The sequence below is a fragment of the Tiliqua scincoides genome, chromosome 2, assembly GCF_035046505.1.
Source record: "Tiliqua scincoides isolate rTilSci1 chromosome 2, rTilSci1.hap2, whole genome shotgun sequence".
Classification (NCBI taxonomy): domain Eukaryota; kingdom Metazoa; phylum Chordata; class Lepidosauria; order Squamata; family Scincidae; genus Tiliqua; species Tiliqua scincoides.
This window is the reverse complement of record NC_089822.1, coordinates 136222145-136242840: the sequence shown is the minus strand read 5'-3', so window position 1 is coordinate 136242840 and position 20696 is coordinate 136222145. Positions and strand designations below refer to the sequence as shown.

The 20696-nt window shown below is 46.9% G+C and overlaps 1 protein-coding gene and 1 pseudogene across 1 annotated transcript; both read left to right on the top strand.

Moving 5' to 3' along the window:
* The first annotated feature begins 1650 nt into the window (after positions 1–1650).
* LOC136641301 (thiol S-methyltransferase TMT1A-like) lies at positions 1651–5117 on the top strand. Its single transcript, XM_066617015.1, has 2 exons — positions 1651–2148; positions 4881–5117. Exons 1-2 carry the CDS (start codon positions 1651–1653, stop codon positions 5115–5117), a joined length of 735 nt encoding a protein of 244 aa, XP_066473112.1.
* Positions 5118–13813: 8696 nt separating this feature from the next.
* LOC136638817 (thiol S-methyltransferase TMT1A pseudogene) lies at positions 13814–15890 on the top strand (annotated as a pseudogene).
* The last annotated feature ends 4806 nt before the right edge of the window (positions 15891–20696 follow it).

The following is a 20696-nucleotide window of genomic DNA, read 5'->3' as shown; positions in this document are numbered from 1 at the left end:
AAATTGCCAGGGCATTAAATGCATGGCTCCTTACTGTTTTTCTCTTCCCCACATTATTCCCAGCTATTTTACGCACACTTTTGGGAGTTTCTGTAGAAGTTTTCAAGTATTTTTGGGGCAAAACTTCTTTATTTACTTCTAGAACAGAAGTTTTCAACCTTTTCCATCTCACAACACACTGACAGAGCACTAAAATTGTCAAGGCACACCATCAGTTTTTCTACAATTGACAAAGCACACTGCATGACTGGTGGGGGGGGGGCTCACATCCCCCAATGGCCCTATTAATAGATGACCCTCTCTCAAAATCTGCGACACACCTGCAGACCATTCACAGCACACCGGTTGAAAATCACAGTTCTAGGATCTAAAAAACGATCATTCTATCTTGGGAGTTCTCCCTACAACACACTCAAAGACTGCAGGTGATCCCCTTCCCTTCCCCAGAGGATTGAAGATGGCATTAGGTAGTTTACCACCAATGGCAACCGGTAAATGGGCTCTTCAGGACATTGCTTTATTTCAACAACCCCCAACATCTGTTTGTATGACTGGGGGACGAAAGAAATGTGTGTGTGTCTCACAGGATCAGATAGTGTCAGCAGCAGATTGCTGGGGATTCCGGAGCTATCCAGAACAGTGGTCAAAGCACAATAAAGAGGCTCTTAATTAAGCAATCAGGTCTCCTGTTTACACAACAAAGAGGCTCTTAATTCAAAGAAGAGCCAATCAATCTCCAGTAGCCTGTGTAGCCAGCTAGTGTAGCCCTATGTAGCCAGGGAATGTCTGTTTACACAACAAAGGCACTACACTGGGCTGAATGTTTGCTTAATGACCTAATCCCAGTGGGGATTATGGGGACCAGTGAATGTATCACCATCATTAAGTGACGCGCACGTGTACTCCTAAATTCCACTGCTCTCTGACATTAAATCCATGCTTAACTCACCCATTGCAAACAATGGGATTAAAACTTGGCTGGATCATGCCCAGTATGCAAAACATCTCTTAAAGATGCTTCACTTGCTAGATGGAAAGGCCAGTATAAAATATGGTTACTGAGATCACCACCACCACTCTGATGCATGACATGTAAATAATGCATTCAGTTCCAAGAGATGCTTCATCAGCACTTCTGTCTGGTTGCTTCTAGTGGGGACAGTAAACTTTCTCCAACTGGCCTGGCAGTGGCCAATTCTTGGGCCCTTTACAACAGTGAGATGCTATCACACTCATAAAAAAGAGAATAGGATTGGGCTGTCAGTGATGGTATTGGAAATTGTTTGATAAAGATCCCCAGCTCCCTGCAACAGAATCAACCTCAGAAACCAGTTTAATCTGTATCTCAGATATGCCCACTGTGTGCCCTGAAGCAATCCCTCTCTTTTGAAATAAACCAAGGTTCAGGGTACATCCTGGTCAACGCTAAGCCAAAATTAAGTCAGCAAGCATTTTTCATGTTTATTCAACTAGATGAAGATATCTTTTTCAGTACTAGTCAGTAAATATACACTGCTACTTAATTGGACTTGGAAGGCAGCTGGCTAGAGAAACCAGATGTCACTAGCTTAGCAAAACAGCCTTTTGGGGCAAACAGAAACTTAGAAGACAAAGTTGCCTTGCAGCAAAGCCACTGAAGGAATTTCTTCCATGATGGTGATGGTCCCTCTCCTTCAAGGAGTTGTCAGACTCCTTGCGCTACCTGTTTACGTGCTCGTCCTTCTTGGCTTATGGGACCCTCTTTGGAAAAGGCTCTTCCCATATTTTATGACCATATTTTCCAGATTTTATAACCGAAAACTTCACAAAGAGAAGCAGCAGCTGTTCAGCAACTTGGCCGACTTTGCTGGTTCTTCAGGTTCACTTTCCCTGCTTGAGATCGGCGTGGGTCATGGGGCCAACTTCCAGTTCTACCCATTTGGCTGTCGGATCATTGGCACGGATCCCAATCCCAATGTTGAAAAATACCTTCTGAAGAACATTGCTGAGAACCAGCACCTCAGGTTTGAGGGCTTTATTTTGGCCTCTGGTGAAGACCTGCACCAGGTGCCCGATAGCTCTGTGGACGTGGTGGTTGGCACGCTGGTTCTGTGCTCTGTGGTCAACGTCAAGGCTGTTCTCAAGGAAGTGGTGAGAGTGCTCAGACCAGTAAGTAAGGAAGAGTGATGCTGGCTGGCATCTAATATGAATGGCTATTAATATGACTGGCTAGGAAGTATATACGAACGGCATGCTGATCCTTATAGGGAGGCAGTGGTTGTGCAGGTTGTGCTGGGATAAAGGAAGTGAAAATGCTGTTGGGCCTTTTAATGAAGCTATCCAGAAAGCCATTAGAGAGGTGAGGAAGCTAGAAAAGAAGCCAAGATACACTGTGACAGAGTGCAAAAAAGGATAGAAGAAAGAAGGCAGTGCAATGCTGGGGTGGGGAGCATAAAAGAGGCCCCATCCTGAAATCCTCATACCTAGAGCACATCCTGATCTTTTATTTCACAAACTCACAGTTCCATCACTGTTTCACTGAAATACTATGGCAAATGGGAAAGCTGGCTAAAAGTGGAACTAAGAAATAAGCTTCTCCTTGAAAAAAATCACTGAACTTTGATAGGATCTAAAAATCTGAACTTTTTGAGAAGCAAAACCTATTGGAATAACTGGGATTTGGGGAGTGAAGGTAACGAGAACCTTTCAAAGCTTCCCTAAACCATCACTTCTCAAATAACATTGATTGATTGATTGATTGATTGATTGATTGATTGATTGATTGATTGATTGATTGATTGATTGGCATTTATGTCCCACCTTTCACCTCCACAGTTCCAGGACTAAACAACATCACATTGTTGTTTCTCTGGACAGAAAACATTCTAAAAATGAAAATTTTTCATCAGCTACTTGGTGAAGAATCTAAAATACATGAAATGAGAGTGAAAGTGTAAAACTGTAAGATTTTTCTCCAGAATGATTTCCATTTCCTCCAGTATTTCTAACCAGAGGGACACTCAGGGGTCAAATGAGTGAAGAGAACCACAAATGCTTCTCCCTATTGTGAGCAAGCATCCTTCGCCTGAGAAATTTCCTTCCACCTGCCCCCCTCCAAAAAAAAAGAAAGCCTGCTATCTGGGCATACTGGGCTGATCAAGAAATCAGCCTGTCACATTCCCCATTCTGACCCAAGTATAGAATGTAATTGCCTTCCCCACTCTTGTTCCACTGTAATCCCCAGGGAATCTTTTCTTTAATATGAAAACTGCCTGCCTGCCTGCCTGCCTGCCTGGTACTTGAACCAGAAGAGCAGTTGACCTCCCATTGTCTTGCTCAGCCTTGCATGCTGCCCAGGGAAGTGTGAATGGGTACACGTGATTGGATGGGGAGGTGTGGGTGAGAGAATGCAAGAAGCACAGCAAAGAGTCTGCCAAGACACTCCTATTCTCCTCCATCCTCAGGGAGCTCACCATTAAGGTTGTCCTTTGGCAGATGGATGAAGGGGTAGAAACCAGACCTTGAACTTAAATTTTTGGAGGCAGCAAATCTACGCCACATATACAGCCAGGGCATGACTGTATTGTGGTTTTGGTATAATCTTGCCGTGGGGAGAAATACCACATTTCCAAGAGGGGATCATCAAGGTCATCCTTGGTGCTACCCTGGAGATAGCAGCATACACAATTCCCATGCTGTTTCCTAAGTGAAAATGCTACTTCCACACTGCTATTTGCCATGGTAGGAAAATCAGGTGTGTGCGTGTCTGTCTGTCCTACCAGGTTAAAGATAAGCTTAGGTGGGATGAGTGGGTGATTTCCATCAAAAAAGCACTGCAGAGTGGAAAGGATTAAATAACCTCACCCTTGCTGTAGATGCAGTTCCAGACTTCCTGCCACCACTCTCAGACTGATGATTCTGAGACATAGGATGGGGCTGCCCAAAGGTGACTATGATCAATAACTTCGGGTGCAATCCTAATCCCTTATGTCAGTGCTTTCCAGCACTGGCATGGTGGTGCCAATGGGACATGTGCTGCATCCTGCAGTTGGGTGTCACTCACGGAGGCCTCCTCAAAGCAAGGGAATGTTTGTTCCCTTACCTCAGAGCTGCATTGCCCTTATGTCAGTGCTGGAAAGGATTAGGTTAGGATTAGGAAAGGAAAGGTTAGGATTGCACCCTTCCCTGATTTATGGCTTAATCCACCAAGTCCTGGGGCGCTGCCCTGGCAACGGCTGTCAGGAAAGTGCTGAAAGTACTTTGTGACAACAACCAGGCAGGCACTAGTGCAGAGGCCAGTTTGGAAATGTGCTGGCCTCTCACCCCAATGGGAGGGGCAGCAGGCACCAAGACAGTGCACTGCTAAGTGGTATGGAGACATTCCAAGGTGGGAAAAGGGTGGGAAGAGGGTGTAACAGGGTGGGGGAGGATGGCACAGGGGCAGAAAGGGGTGGAGTGGGCCTGGGAGAGGGTGGGACTGTAGCAAAATTTTGCTGGTGCAGGCCCGAGTAGCCCAATAGCAGTTTAAATGTCCCTGTACCTCAGGCAGCCTCGTTGACTCCACCAGATAACAGCAGTGGCCCTTTCGCCTCCACTGCGTGTGGTGTGGGCAGTTCAGTTAGGACTGGGTTGCCCAAGCATCCACTTATAATTCAGCATACCTTGGGCACAGGAGGATCTACCTAGGTCTACTGGAGAAAGAGCTACCTAGGAATTAACCCTTTCCCAGTTGGACAATATCCTACAGCACTCAGAGCGGCACTTCTGAAATATAGGATGGGGCTCCCAAAGGTGAATGTGATAAATAACATTCAATAAAACAAATTAAAACAATGGAACCAGGAAGTCCAAACACAGCAGCAACAGTTGTGCTCAGTTTTCTGCTACTCTCCTCCTTGCAGGGCGGTGCGTTCTATTTCATGGAGCATGTGGCTGCTGACCGATCCAGCTGGACCTACTTCTGGCAGCAAGTCTATGACCCCACCTGGCAACGTTTGGGAGATGGGTGTTCTTTGATAAGAGAGACATGGAAGGACCTGGAGAATGAGAACTTCTCCAAACTGAATCTGAGCCATATAAGAACCCCACTGAAGTGGACCCCAACTTGTGCCCATATTCTTGGATATGCCATTAAATGATTGCTTAGTTTTTGGATTTGCAATGGGATGAACCCCCTTCTCAGGGAGTGTTCCTTGAAGCCATTGGGAATTAATGCCACTGGCCATGAAATTAATACTAAGAAAGGGGTGTGTGTGGGTGGGTTGGCCAAAAGGAAAACAAAGCACACTAACATACTGAGGCTGCAATCCTCTGCATGCTTACCTGGAAGTAAGCCCCATAAAAGACAGAGGGATTTACTGATGAGAAAACCTGCACAGGATTGCACTGTGAGTTCCTGAAGGTTACTGAAAATTCTGGAGGGTACAATAAAGTGAATTCATTGCCTCTAGTGGCTGCAGCTGTGCAGCTCAGCCTCTGCTGAAAGCCCAGGACTTAATCCTGTATTCCCCAGAGCAAAGGGCCACTGCTGTCCTATCCTATCTCCTCGCCAGATCTTCAGCAATTCAAATACAAATGCCTTCAGAGATATCAACAGGTTTGAAAATGGCAGCCTCGTTTGAAAATGGCAGCCTGTTTATATTTATATTTCGGGTCTCCCAGCATCGGTATATACTGTATTTTTCGCTACATAAGACGCACTTTCCCCCCCCCCCAAAAAAAAGTGGGGGGAAAAGTGTGTGCGTCTTATGGAGCAAATACTGCAAAAAAGAGTGCGAGACAGCAAGCACTGCTGTTGCGGCTGCGCCCTCCCCCTCCTCTTGGGGGCCAAACTTCAGAGCCCCATCAGCCGGGAGCCTCCCTCCGCTTCCTGCACCGCCCACCCTGCATCCCCGCTACCCAGGCACGTGCAGCCTCTGGCAAGCCTGGCGGGCTCCTCCGTCGCCCCTCGCGCTGCAGCAGGTCAGTGAGCATCCTTCCCTCCCTCTCACACACACACTTACACTCTCTTCACCACCCCTCACTCACTCACTCACAGGGCCAGGCTCCTGTGTGCCTGTCGGGGGTTGCACGTTCTTGCTCCCGCCAGTTTTTGTGCCCCCCCAAGCCTGGAGCATCACAGCCCTCTCCCCCCCAAGCCTGGAGCATCACAGCCTCTCTCTCCCCCCCAAGCCTGGAGCATCACAGCCTCTCTCCCCCCCCTCCAAGCCTAGAACATCACAGACTCTTCCCCCCCCAAGCCTGGAGCATCACAACTTCTCTGCAACACAAACACTTCCCCCCTCACACACCGATGCTCTGCCCCCCCCAAACACATACTCACACAGCAGGGGAGGGGTGCCTTCACTCACCTCATCCAGCATCTGAATGTAAGCCCCCCCCCCCCATCACAAAGAAAAAACTGTCTCCTTGGTCAGAATGCCAGTGTTTGCTTATTGCACAAGCCCCAGGTAAGGCTCGGTTCTCACCATAAATCCAGAGGTTTGTTGTGTCTTGAGAATTCAAGTTGTGGTTGGACTTTCCACTTGTTCATTTGTATTGGAATCACGGAAGAACTGGCGAGGAGGTAGATGTGGTGTCAGCAGTGGCCCCTTTAAGGGTAAGGCCTGGGCATCCAGCAGAGTGTGCTGCATAGCTGCAGCCACTGGAAGGCAATAGGGCCCTCAGGGATATAAGGAGTACCAGAGGCAGAAAGGGTTTGTGGGTTTTGAAGAAGTGCAGGTTGGAGGTAGGAGAGGAGACTGACTGACTGGGTTTATTGAATTTGGAATCTGACTGTGGATTGTGACTGGACTTGGATACCCTGATGGATTTGACTAACCTACCTGGAACCTGAACTTGGACTGTAATTTGGCTTATTGGCTCTGGACTCTGTTTTGGCAACTCTGATTGATGGGACTGATTTACTTGGCATCTGTGGACTGGAACTGGACTCATTTTTGCTTGCTGCACTGGTGAGTTGCACAAGGGGGACTGATCAGCCTTAAGCGGGCACGAGGCCCAGTGGATTGGAATTTGGCAGAACATCATTGTAGCAGAAAGATAATGTGATCCCCTATTTGCGTGCACCTGCTTTTGTGAGCTTCATAAATTCTGACTCTAGAGATGATCAGTTCTTAGGGTTTCCAGAAAACTAGAGTACTCAAACCTTTAAGTTTCTCCATTTGTTAATGACAGTGATAATGGTTCTTAATGCCACTGTTAACTGCTGTTCACTTTACATGGTTCAAATGTTATTCTGTTATAGTTTATTAAATATTTTATTACACTATTTGGTTCAGAATATTTTTTTTCCTCCTCTAAAAACTAGGTGTGTCTTATGGAGCAATAAATATGGTATATCTTTCAGTCTCTAGAGCAGCTGAATGGAATGGAATTTTTTTTCTATTACATTGCATTACATTCAGCGCCTCCAGAGGCTGAACCTGATATATAGCCATACTGGGAAACCTGGAAGGTGTCTTGAGCTATTTTTAGCTCTGCCACTAGGCTGGATGTGGCCCACAGGCCGGGATTTGGAGACCCCTGCCTTAGCTTACTCTTGTGTTTAGTAAAAGCTGCTGAATAAGTCCACCATAGTCACTAACTACTTTAGCTTTGTGCATGAAAATTATACACACCTGCATATATTACATATCTGGGGTGTCAAACATAAAAGGCCTGCAGAAATTCTTTATCTAGCCCACACAATAATGGGGTTCTCCCAGCACTGTCCTTTCAGCAGCGGCACTTCTGCTGAGGCTCGTCTGAGTCTCCTCACCTGGTAGCCTCACCTTTGCTCCCCATCTGCAAGATAATCAGCTTTCCTTGCAGAGCTGTTGTAAGGATTGTATTAAATCCAGACAATATACAGAGAGCGGCATACTGCACAAACATGATTAATTGATGAGCAGCGCAGTCCTAACACTGCCCTGAGCCAGCACAAAACCCTTCTGCGGGCTCCCAAGTGTCGCAAACATGCCGTAAAGCAAATACATGACTACTTGGGGTGGGAGATAGGAACAAAGATGGGGTGGGGGTATTTTAGGACAGAGGGAGGGTGGCACAAGGACATATTGGGCCCAGGAAGGGGGTGGGACAGGCCATGGCAGCACAGGCTGGATCTTAAGCCCTGTCCCAGACCCCAGCAACATTACATGGGCCACTCAGATTTGTGCCTGCAAAATCGCAGTCACGTTTCTAAGTAGTCCCCTAGGGCTGTCTGGGGCATTTCTCAGGGTAAAGGGAATAAAAGCCCTTACTCCGACTTGCACCCCAGCCTGCACCAAACCTGCACTAGATACAGTGCAGGCCAGTTGTCCCGCCTGTTTCAGCTCAGGTTATGTTTGCACCCCGATTCAAAAAATTTATACCCTGCCTTTTCCTTGCCAGGGCAAGTGCCCAAGGTGGCCTACAAAGTTTTTTGCTAAGTATTTTCATCATTGATTACCTCATTCCAAGGCATATGCAAGAATGCCATACATAGCAGGTGTTCGAATGTGCACTGGAAAATTGGATGTATGTGCCAGAAGAGTGAGCCAGGAAACCCTGTGGAGCATGAATGCCTGTAGTCCTGTCGAAATATGAACAACAATGGGTAATAAACAACATTAACCTGGAAGAGGCTATATAAGAACATGCACAATTCCCATCAGTAGCCCTCAGTACTACTGATGGACAGGAGGAAATCCCAGAGGTGTCTGTTTTTTGCAGTGCCAATGTGTATAGGATTGCAACCCCAGTGAATGATCAACGCCAGGAATTGGATGGTGGAGTACATCCCTGTTGGCTCTGCTGCATCATTTAGTGGCTTTGTATAGCATCGATTCTGGTATCCCCCTGGGTGCCTGGCCAGGATGGGCATTGGAGGCACCATGTTGCAGTGGCTCTGGGGCTTCCTGGAAGGAGGTTCCAGAAGATGGCACTGGGGGATTCCCAACATGCTGCCATGACTTTTGACATATGCTGTCCCACAGGGTTCTCTTCGGCCCCTCATGCTGTTTTATATCTATATCTAGACAAAGCTAAACCAGTTGCGTATCTGGATTTTCCATTTTGTGTTAGGACTCTGTGTGCATGCATGCATGCTATAAACCACCTGCACTTTTGGCATAAATTAACCTAGATATATAAATTAAAAGTACGGGTCTCCTGGGTTTCTGCTTTGTTTTTGTGGTGCTTTACTATAATAACAAAAAACGATCACTGCAGAGCTGCCTGTAATGATTCTACATTGTTATCACAAGGGGGCACAGTTAGCCAAGTTTGACTGAAAAATTGATTGAAAAATTTACCCCGCTAATTGGGTAAGAGGCACTTTTTCAAGTGGGTGCTCCTTTTTTTAGCAGGGGGAGAGTAACTGGCCCACCTCACCCCAGCACTGTCTGAACTAGTGGCTGTCTGCTGGTATTCCTTTGCATCTTTTTAGACTGTGAGCCCTTTTGGGACAGGGAGCCATTTAGTTGTTTGATTTTTCTCTGTAAACCGCTTTGTGAACTTTTAGTTGAAAAGCGGTATATAAATAGTTAATAATTGATAGATTCCCACAATCTCTTCCCTCAGTGGAACTCAGGGCACTATGGTACTGTGTGTTTACATCCAGCATTTTCATAAAACTCTGTCCCAGATTTCTCACACTCTGACTTTTTCTTGCATATGTCTTATTGAAAAAAGAAACATGATTTTCGAAACTGGGGGGGGGGGGTGGATATTTTACGACCCAGTCCTACCCTTTTCCACACACCACCTTCCACAGTCATGCCAAAACCAAGAAAACTAATCAGCGGGAGGGGGGAGAGCGGGAGCCTTCAAAGGGGATTTAAGGTCCAATCCTGAGACCAACGTGCTGGCTTACTGCCAGTTCGCACTGTCACAAGGCACATTTGCAAGCCTTACTATGGTCCCAGCACCAGGCTAGCTCCACATTGGCTAGCTTCGGTGCTGGGCCCACGTTCCACTGCCTGACACTTACCCAGACCTCAGGCCAGCAGAAAGGTGAGTGGGGGCATGGGGAAGTGTTCCGGGGCAGGGGTGAGAGGGGAGCAGGACCAGCAGAGCTGACTACTTGATTCTGCGCTATCTAAAGAGCCACTGCAGAATCGAATAGCCCCATTGCTACCTTCCTTCCGCACGAGGATCCGCCAGCAGCCATTTTCAGTGCAGTGGCAGCCCCATGTGCTGGGCAGCTCAGGATTGGGCTGTTAATTCCCACTACCCCTCCATAAACCACCTGTCCTGCAATGGGTCTCCTTGAACCTACTAGCAATTTAGGTAGCTCAAGTCTAAGCATGCTGTTGCACAGTGCTTTACTGATGCTTTTTAGCAACTGCCTCCAGCAGGACACACATTCAGCCAGTGGCTTCAGCCCATAGGATTTGGCTGTTAGAATATTCTATTTTATCAACTGGTGGAAATATTGGATTTCTGGAAATTACTTTTTTAAAAAGAAAAAAAGTTTTCAGAGTTCTAAAAATATTTTTAACAGTAAGAATATACTACCTCTACCTAGTCCTGCCTCCTTATCTTAACAATCCGTTTTAAGGCACAAACCAAAATGTTTCACAGTTTTGACTTGTGTTCAATTCAGCATTTTACACAATCAATTACCATTACACAACCATTACGCAATTACCATTGCGCAATTATGCAATCAATTATCATTTTACGAAATGTAAACATGTCCAGGCTTTAAACCAGAGGCTGAAATGACTGAAAGATAACTATCTTGGAAAATCAGGTCAACTTTTGATTAAATCATAAGGCCAGCACACACTTTGTTATCTTAAAACTTAGACCTTGGGTATATTTGGTTTGCTGATTCCAAAAAATGGCATTAGTTTTGCTCTATCACATCTAGCTTCAGAGATAAGGCATAGTAAAAGGGATTGTTTCCTTCCACTGTTTGGGTCAGCAGGAGAGAATTGGGTTCAGTGTTCCAGAATGCCTTGCAAGGACCAGCAAAGCAGGAAGGGAGGTAGCTAGTTGGCTGTGAAAGCCCCACCAATAGCTAGTTTTTGGTCATCAATTCATCTATGATTCTATGAACCAGTGATTGAAAACCAGCACAGTAAAAAAGCTGAAACATAATATGGAAAGTGATCAATCACCCAGAATTTCTCAGCACACTTCTGGTGCAACCAGTGCAAAGGCAAAGTCTTCTGTTCTTCAAACAGATGAAAAGAGAAAATATGTGATGAATATTCACATATTAGAAAAGCACATTCAGGGGGCCCAATCCTGCCAACTGGGAAGGGGGTACCAGGGCTGGGTGTTGAGCATTCTGTTTCTCCCCTCTCCTGCTGCCACACTGCCTCCAACTCCCTTCCTCTGTGTTCCCTGGCCAGCTGGAGTCCGGACTCCCAGGGAAATCACATCCAGAGAAACCCACTCCCAGGGAAACCCCCCAGCCAGCCAGCCAGCCAGCCAGAGATGCCTTTGGGAGCCTGTTCCTTCTCCTCCTCCTCCTTATTACACCCATTCCTCAACTCCTTAGGCCCCCACCTCCTTTTCCTCCTCCTCCTCCTCCTCTGGTGGCAGCAGAGGCGGTGGAGGAGGAGGCACCTGCCCCGCCCAAGAGACTTCCCAGGCTGGCTGCAGTCCTGATTTGACTCCTGAAAAACCAGGCTGCAAGGGCTCACCAAGGAGGACTCTGAGAGGAGATGAGGGCTTGTATTATTACAAAAATTTTGCTAATATGGGGTACAATTTATGGAAATGGGCTGCCAAGGGATATGCAAGTGAAAAGGGTTGAACCATGAATCAAATCCACCTTTAAGGTGTCTGGTGTGTTAAGCCAGAAGCTCTACATACAACATACAACTTATAACACATAACTGAGAGTGTGCAATTCAATTACCCCCTCACCCGCAAATAAAGACACCAGACTTCGGCTTGGATGAAAATGGGCCACTTTATTGAACTTTAACTGCAGCAGGGCAATAACACTGAACATCAATCGTGCGGGGCCATATGGGGGAAACGGTCCTAGCCATCTGCCTCCCCCTGCGTTCTCATTGGGCGTACTACCTGGCTCGAGGCCCCAGCCGTCAGATGCCAGCTTAGGTCTGTCACCGCCGCCCCCCAAAAGGGAGGCAAGGCAGCTGGACTTCAGGCTAGCCGGCTGAGCCGCACCATCCTGTCAGTCCAGGCAAGGGGTTCGCCTGCCTGCCTCCTGGAGCCGGTCAGGCATCATAGGAGCGGTTCAGACTTACCCCTCACCCTGCTGTCTTGGATAAACACTGAGCCAAGTACCTGCCTACCCAGCCCCGCACGTACCCTGCCACAGGGGAGAGACAGCCTAGCGCTTGTCCTCACCGCTCCCCACAAGGATAAACTCTCTCAAGCCCTGCTGCAGATCATGCAAAAATAAATCATTCCCAACTGGTGACAGATGCACCCCATCGCTGTGGAAAAGGGCGGGCTCCTTGAACCCAATAGCCGGGTGCCGAATGACCGCCCCGCCCTGCTCCACCACTACCCGCCCCAGGTAATCATTGACTCATTTCCTAGTAACATCGATCCTGCGGACGCTACGTGCTCCATGCCACACCCGCCGCGGGAGAAGATTCAACCAAAGCATAGCCATCCCCGGGAACCAGCTACGGAGAATCGAGAACTCCCTACGTGCCTGGAGCCTCAAGGACATTGATGTCCTCTGGCCCAGATCGTTCCCTCCTAGATGCACCACAATTACTTGGGGAGGGGGATGCCATTCTAAATAATTCAGCAGCATGGGCATGAACTGACCCCAGCGCATGCCCCTTCTGGCAACCCAGGTGACACTGGCCAGACCCCCCAGTCCCAACTGGGAGCCGAAGCTGCTTGCCACCGCTCTCTTCCGGGCCCAAAAGATAATCGAATGTCCGCAGACGAGGACCCTCACTGGACCAACCAACGCCGACCTGTAACAAGAAGGGGGGGAACATAAACCACTGTAACAACAACCCACAAAATGCCCGCAGGCAACAGAACTGGGACTCCCACCGGGCGGTCCCGCACTGAACACCAAGGCTGGCAGCGCCAGTCAACATGCCCCCCCAACCGCTGAGGGAGCCCGCAAACCGCTGATCCAGCCCCACCTAACGATGGGCCTAACGCACGTAATACTTGAAGGCACCGGAGCACCAACAACCGATCTTTCGAATGGCTCCTGCCTGGAAGCCAAGCCTAGCCGCCGTAGAAGCGGCACCGATCCGGAAGGAGTGCAGGCCAAACTGGCCGGGTGACACACCACGCCTCTGTAAGGCAGCATGGAAAACAGCTCTGAACTGGTAAAGTGTCAAAGGAGAGGCGTCCTGGTGACGAAACAGGGGTCCAGTTCCCTGCGGCGCTGCCCGGTGATAGGCTACCAATGCCTGCACTGGGCAGATCTCGACATTGGTCGCCCTCTTCAGATGGACCCACTGGCCCTTACCTCGTTGATCGGTCTTAGAAAACCTTAAAAATAAAAAAACACAATTAACTTCCAACTGACAATCTCCCCACTGCAAGGCTCTGTCCCCCGGGATAAACTTGGAAACAGACAGGACCTCGCTAGGGCGAAAGGCCCCAAAAAATAAAACTAGGCAACAAGCCTTAAACAATTGCGCCTCATAATGAGACGCACAAAGTACTCGGAAGTCAGCACAAATGTCCTGCAACATACCCGGAGTGACCGGCATACGGGCATCTGCGGGTCTGGGGCAGCTCCTTCTCAACCCCTCCAGCATTCTTCTGACCCAAAAATCAGAAGTGCTGTCAACCCAACCCAGCGCCCGTGACTGGAACGAGAGGGCAGCTAAGTAGACAGCGATCGAACGCGCTGACAGGTCTCTCCAGCATACTTCCCCCCCCTTTCTGGTTCTGCTTGCCTGCTAATATGGAAAAAACCTGGTTAGTTGTTCTGCTTCAATTGTGTGTCCAGATCTTTGCTTTCCCAGTGTACTTGAGGCACGGTGACCCTTGACCCTAGACTGTAAAGTCACTGGATAGCCCAGTATAAGCAAAGAAAGAATCATTTTAAAAGTCTGACTAAAGCATGGAAACACACAGAATGGTAAAGAGCTGCTTGATTTTAGAAAAGAACAGATAAAAGCTTTAACATTGCAGGAAGGCTTCACAGGTGTGTCTATGTTGACATCAGCATAGGAGAAGGCAAGAAGAAGGCAGAAAAGCATGAACTTAGGAGAAAGCTTCTCTGCTTATTAACTGCTCTGCTATCAGTTGGCAATGTTTCTTGGCAAACTAACAGACACCTGCAAGAGATGAACTTTAGAAGATAGCACACATTTTCATTAGATAAGCAAGCATCCTTGAACAAGTCAAAGTGAGACAAGGCTACTCCCTCTCTGAAAGTAATAAGAGGGCAAGAAGATGAAAGGGACAGAGTGGAAAGTATCAGGAAACTTCTGCTTCTGGAAACTCTTTGTTTGAATTGCAACTGAAATAGAGGCAGTCCATAGGGGACTAAAAGTTACTTGAAAAGTTTAAGTTACTTGAAAGTTACTTCAAAGTACTTCAAAGTTACTTGAAAAGTTTAAGGGCAAAGAAGCTGGCTGAAGCCTTAGTTCAGAGTGATTACACTTTAGCAGGTGCTAGGCAACCACTGAAGAGGAATGAGGTCACTTCTTAGCAAGGATATACACCACTATGCCTACCAATATCTTTCATGCTTTTTAGGGCAAAAGACATACCAATACCAATGTTCTCAAGGTAACTGGTCACAATAGTTATATAGAATAGTTATTCTATAGTTATATAGAATTAAGACATAGAAGTCAAAATGTTTGATTTTAGTGAAACTGTTAAAGGAAGTTTAAAGGTCTTTGCTTCGCAGAGGTTTGCAGAGGGCCCCACAGTGTTTTACTAAACCAAGGACAAGAAATGCGGAAGAGATAAGATAGGTGGCTCAAGCAAGGCCACCTTAATTAGGATGAGTCTGAAGGGGATGTATGCAAAGAAATGGGTCTGAAGTTCTGCCAAAAGGTGAGGTCGTCATACCTGTCTTTGAGCATTGTGTCATCTCTTTAATGAGGGTAGTCTAAACCTTGTCAAAACAATTTTTAATTGAATTGGTGGATGTGAAAAAGGTCAACAATGGGTCAACAATGAATAGATGATGTTATAGCACACTCTACTGGTTTTTGAAAACTTTGTAATTCAATATGTTTAATTGTTTAATTTTACCTTTTATGGGAACTGTAACCTGAAACAAGCCTATCAGGTGTCTCTAAAGTTATCTATAGCCTATTAAAAGTTAGCCCCATCTATGATGTCAAACTTCAGCCAATGGGAAGTCTAAATTTTCAAACAAAGAACCCAGAATGCTATAAAGGGTCCAGTTAACATTGGGAAATTGCTCTCAATGCCTTGGACATGAGTCCCTTGAGATGCCCATTGCTTGCAATGAAATAAAGCCTGCAAACAATCACCCTTGAGTACTGAGTCTTGCTTTCTTGAACCTTGCAACATATGTACTGTGGTATCTGGGTTTATGGGGCCCTTTTTACAAGAAGGCATTCCCGTACGTCATGGCAAATTGTTGCACCACTCTTTACAACATGAAAATGACTGACAAGAAACAGGAGCTTTTCAGCAACCTCATGGATTTTGCAGGCCCCGCAGGAGTGCTCAGACTACTGGAGATTGGCACATCAACCGGGGTCAACTTCCAGTTCTACTCAAGACGATGCAAAATCACATGCACTGAACCCAACCCCAACTTTCAGAAATATCTTGAGAAGAGGTTGTCTAAGAATCCACATCTGCAGCTGGAGCGCTGCTTGGTCACCCCAGGGGAGGACCTGCACCAAATACTGGACGCATCGGTGGATATGGTGGTTTGCACCACAGTGTTCTGCTCTGTAACAAATCCAGAAGCAGTAATAAGAGAAGTTCTACCAGTGCTGAGACCAGTAAGTAGATCAGGTGATGAGAAGGAAAATCCAGTAACTTAAGAGCTAACCTAGGAATACACATTCCTAAGGACTTTCACACCTGTTAAATATCTTACATGTATCTGATATCTGAACATGAAGAGCAAAGATGTAAGATCAATGTCATTTGCTTCTGTTTATGTCATGTTAGCACATGGTAGCCCTCGCCCCCTAAATTGTAACCCATATGTAAAGGCCACAGTAGTCACAAAAGCAAAGAATCATAGGCTGCTCTAAAAGTAACCAAAAAGTTGCTTTGCTGTGTTACAGAAAACCTTGGCTTTGCAAACTGGGCCCCACAATGTTGATATTTATGTGCGGAAGGCAAAAGGTAACAGGAGACGAGGCAACTGTATCAGGCCGCACTAACAAGATGGGCCTGAAGTCCTGCCAAGAAACATCTTATAACTTATGAAGTCATGTCGGTCTCCACACATGTCTTTGAGTATTTTGTGTTATACTGCTCTCTGCTAACTTTTGGTAATTTTGTAGTTTTTTTTAAGCTTTTAAGGTGAAACCCCACCTCTTGCCCATCTCTGATGCAAATTGTAATCAATCAATAATTTGCCCACCTCTTGCCCATCTCTGATGCAAATTTCAGCCAAGGAGATATCTAGATTTGAAAACAAAGGACCAGAAATTGTATAAAAGTTGAAATCACTATTGGTAAGGGTGCTCAATTGCTTTGAGAGGAGAGTCTGGTGAGCACTCATTGCATGCAATGAAATAAACAGCCTGCAAACTTTCACTCCTGAGTACCAAGTCTTTTGAGTGGCTTTCTTTCAACCTTGCAACAATGTAGTTGTAGGAGCTATGCTGGGTTGCGGGATGGGGGTTGCCTTTTCTACGCTATGCCTCCCTCGATGGGCCTTTGTCAGAGGGACCCAGAGGGGGCTCAGAAATGATATGGGAAGGGCGCTGCAGTCATGTTTATTCTTCTCTAGAATCTGGCAAGGGTTAGCAGCTTCACGTGAGGGAAGGAAGGACTCTCCTGCAGAGGAAGCTCTCATCTCTTCCTCTGCCACATATCTATCTCCCTTCCTTAGGAGAGTTTGCCACTGTTCATCACTTTTTATTAGAAGGCCAGGGTCTTAGTATCCCCCACAAGCTGCCCAGTTCTTTGCCCAACTCCTTGCCCTACCCCATCCCAGGATATCTCCCTGGCCATTGCTTGCTGCTGAGGCTTTTGCTGGGGCTGCCTATGATGAAGCACCAACAGGCCAAAGCAGAAAGCTCCCTGGAGGAACGTTGTTAAATGGAGTGGAGCCACGCTGCCAGAGGCTGCTGGCATGGCATCTTACTCTGATCCTGCCTACCTGGAGCAAGTGAGGTTTGTCACTGAGGGCCTGTCTGAAAGCACAGCAGTGTTTTGGGGGAGCCACAAAAAGAAGTTAAATGCACTCCCAGGACACTTGTTTTTTTGTAGCAGTGATTAGTTCTGAATTTCACCTGCTTTTATCCCTAATGATATTTGTTGATTGACCTTGTATGTAGGCAAAGAACTTTGTCTTCTGTGTTTTATTTGCATTTTTAATGATTTCATATTACTGTATTGTTTTATTTTTGTGAGTTTCGTCCCAATACTAATAACCACAGTGAATGCCGAGAAGCAGGCTCACACTGCCGGAACAAGGGCTCTGTTGAGCAGATTTCACACATGCTGCTCAAAGCACTTTTAAGCTTCTTTCCCACTGTCGGAGTACACAAGTTACACAAGTTTCACAGGAGGGAGGGAAGGCCTCTCCTGCAGAGGGACTAATTCCAATTGTACTCATTACACTTACCAGGCTTTTAATCAACTAGTGTCGCAGTCCTAAGCAGCCTACACACCTGCACGGCATACTCTGTCTGCACCAGTGCTTGCTGATGCAAAAGTGCCATAAAATACTTTGTGAAGCATAGCAGTTGCCAGCGCCAAGACCTGCACCAGCCCTATGCACCAGCAGCAGACCAGATGCATTCCGCACTGAGGAGCGGAGAGGCAGTGGAGGGGTGTAACTGGGGGAAGGCAAAAACAGGGGTACGAGATGAGAGGATTGGGCCCAGGATGGGGTGGTATCAGTGACAGTGGTGCACACCTTATCCTATCCCCTTCCCAGACCCAGTCCAGTGACATGGGGCAATGTGGATTTGCGCCAGCTATGTAGCCCATGCAGGTCCAAGCTGCCCCATTGCAGCTACTGGGGCTTTCCCAAGACCCTTCTTACCTTGCAAGGTCCCCCGCAGGATGCAGCATGACAAGACTTGCTGAGGGAGAATCAGCATGACTTCTTTAAGAGCAAGTCTTGCCTCACAAACCTCTTAGAATTCTTTGAAAAAGTCATCAGGCATGTGAATGCAGGAGAACCTCTGGATATTATCTGTCTGGGATTTCAAAAGGTCCCTCTCCAAAGGCTGCTGAGAAAACTCCACAGTTGCGGGATAAGAGTGCATGTCCTCTCCTGGATTAGGAACTGGTTGAGAACCAGAAAACAGAGAGTGGGTGTCAGAGGACAATTTTCACAATGGAAAGAGGTGAAAAGCTGTGTGCCCCAAGGATCTGACCTGGGACCAGTGCTTTTCATCTTGTTCGTAAATGACCCGGAGACAGGGTTAAGTAATGAAGCGGCCAAGTTTGAGGATGACACTAAACTTTTCCAAGTGATGAAAAGGTTATGAAGAGCTCCAGAACAGCCTTTCCAAACTGGCAGAATGGGCAGCAAAAGGGGAAATTTGAGCTTACCTGTGAATTCCCCTTCTCGGTGGACTCCATGGTGGGTTCAGTCAGCTGAAGGTGGGTAGTTCCTCATCCCAGGCAGGCAGGTCAGGTGAAAGCTTCCTGTGGTGAGGAGCTCCCCCTGGCTTCCCAGACTGCAAAAGCCAGAGGAACATCCTCTCCAACTCTGGTGCTGTCTCCACATCTGTCAGTAAGTAAGTAAGTATAAATTTGTGTGCAAACGGGAGGTTACTTGGGGGCTGGTCCTGACAGTCTTGTTTCTGTCCTGTATGGTATATCTGCTGGAGCAATAAAGATGGACTAAAGAACAGTACAAGTCTCTGTCATTCTATTTGACTGCTCAGCTAAAAGAACCAGGAAAAGAAATTTTTATCTATCAGTAGGTGAGACTGACATGTAAACCACCCTGAGCTGCTTAGAAGAAGGGTGGTATAAAAATGTCAATTAATTAATAATTGATTTTGTCAATTATAATAATTGACAAAAATAATTAATTTTGTCGTGTAGGGTAACAAAAATTTATGGGCCCTGGGTGTCAAATGACCTAACTATGCCACTGATGTGTTTGTGTGTGGGAGGGGGTGAAAACTGTTAATACTTCCCTAGTGAGGTTAAAATAAATGCTAGGCGTCTCAATGGAAGTTATCATAACACCATTATTGATGGTCTCTGGATCTCATCATTCTGAATAACTTTCAGCTAGTCTCAAATTTCTCATTCTGGAACAACATAATTGACCAGGTGGTGGCAGTTGCGTCTCTAGGGGGGTGCAGACTGCACCGGGTGACACGCAAGGGGGATGATGCGCTAAAATCGCGGTTTTAGGGGCAACCCCCTCATGCCATATACCGTTGGATGTGGAATTTCCAGCAGAATGCAATGCAAAAAACCAGAGCAAAATAGCTCCTTTCCTTCAAAAGTTATGACCAAAAAAACAGAAATAAAAAAATGCATGGAGCCCTATGGAAAGTGAAACCGAGCCATATCGTGTGTTTACTCATGAGTAGGCGTACTTGCCAGAGTCCGTCGGAAAGGGCAGGTGGATAGGAATCCAATGACACCAGAATGGTCCTGATTCAATGAATGCAGCCCAAAAAAAACACCCGAGAAGAGGTCTCCCAGCTGCGAGTGTATTGAGCCCTATGGAAAGCGAAACGAAGCGATGCGGGCGTGTTTACTCGCGAGTAGGCGAACTTGCCTTAGTCCGTTGGAAAGGGCAGGCTGAGAGGACTCCAACAACGTCAGAATGGTCCTGATCCAATGAATGCAGCCCCCCAAAAAACACCCAAGAAAGAGGTCCCTCCCTCCCAGCTGTGAATGTATTGAGCCCTATGGAAAGCGAAGCTAAGCCACAAGGTCGCGTTTACTCATGAGTAGGCAGATGTGCCTTGGCTTGTGATCAGGCCAGGCAAAGGGGAATGGTAAGGGAAGTAGCCCCGCGATGGGGCTACTTGATTCTGTGGTGGCTCTTCAGCTGGCACAGAATGAAGAAGTCCCATAGCAAATGAGTTAAGGTTTCAATTGGGGTTAAATCACAAGAACAAGTGTGAGAGCTTGCCAATGACCTATTTGGCGCTCAAAACACTCGTAGGGATGACATTAAATCTGGCCAACATAAAGGGTCTGCGAACCTGAGGAGAAAATAAAAAGAAAAGGTAGCTTGAACCAGAATCAGAGGGTCAGGAAAGCCCATGAGGTTGACATAAAATGAAGAACATCCGTGTTGGGTGGCCAGCCCAACATGGAGGCTCTGGATCTGGTGGAGCAAAGTTCCACCTGTCCTGCTCCCTCCCCAGCACGCCTCCTCCTCGCCCTCTCTCCACACTCTCTCTGCCTCCCTTGCCCTCCTCCTCCCCACCTTCCCCCACGCCCCCGCCTACCTGTTTGCTGCTTGGTGGTCTGCACAACCATGCTCCCCCAGCACTAGGGCCCACAAACATGCCTTACGTGCACACTATGCTGCTTTTTAGCAGCTGCACATTCAGCTAGCAGCTTCCGATCACTAGGATTCGGCTGTTAGAATATTTTATGAAGTGATGGAAATATTAGATATCTGGAAACTCTTTTTTAAAAGAAAAAGGTTTTCAGAGTTCTAAAAATATTTTCCACAG

Bases quoted from the DNA above. Each gene is read 5' to 3' on its own strand.
- LOC136641301 (XM_066617015.1), top strand. From the start codon at position 1,651: ATGATGGTGATGGTCCCTCTCCTTCAAGGAGTTGTCAGACTCCTTGCG. The intron at 2,149-4,880 runs GTAAGTAAGGAA...TCCTCCTTGCAG, and splicing joins TGGTGAGAGTGCTCAGACCA to GGCGGTGCGTTCTATTTCAT.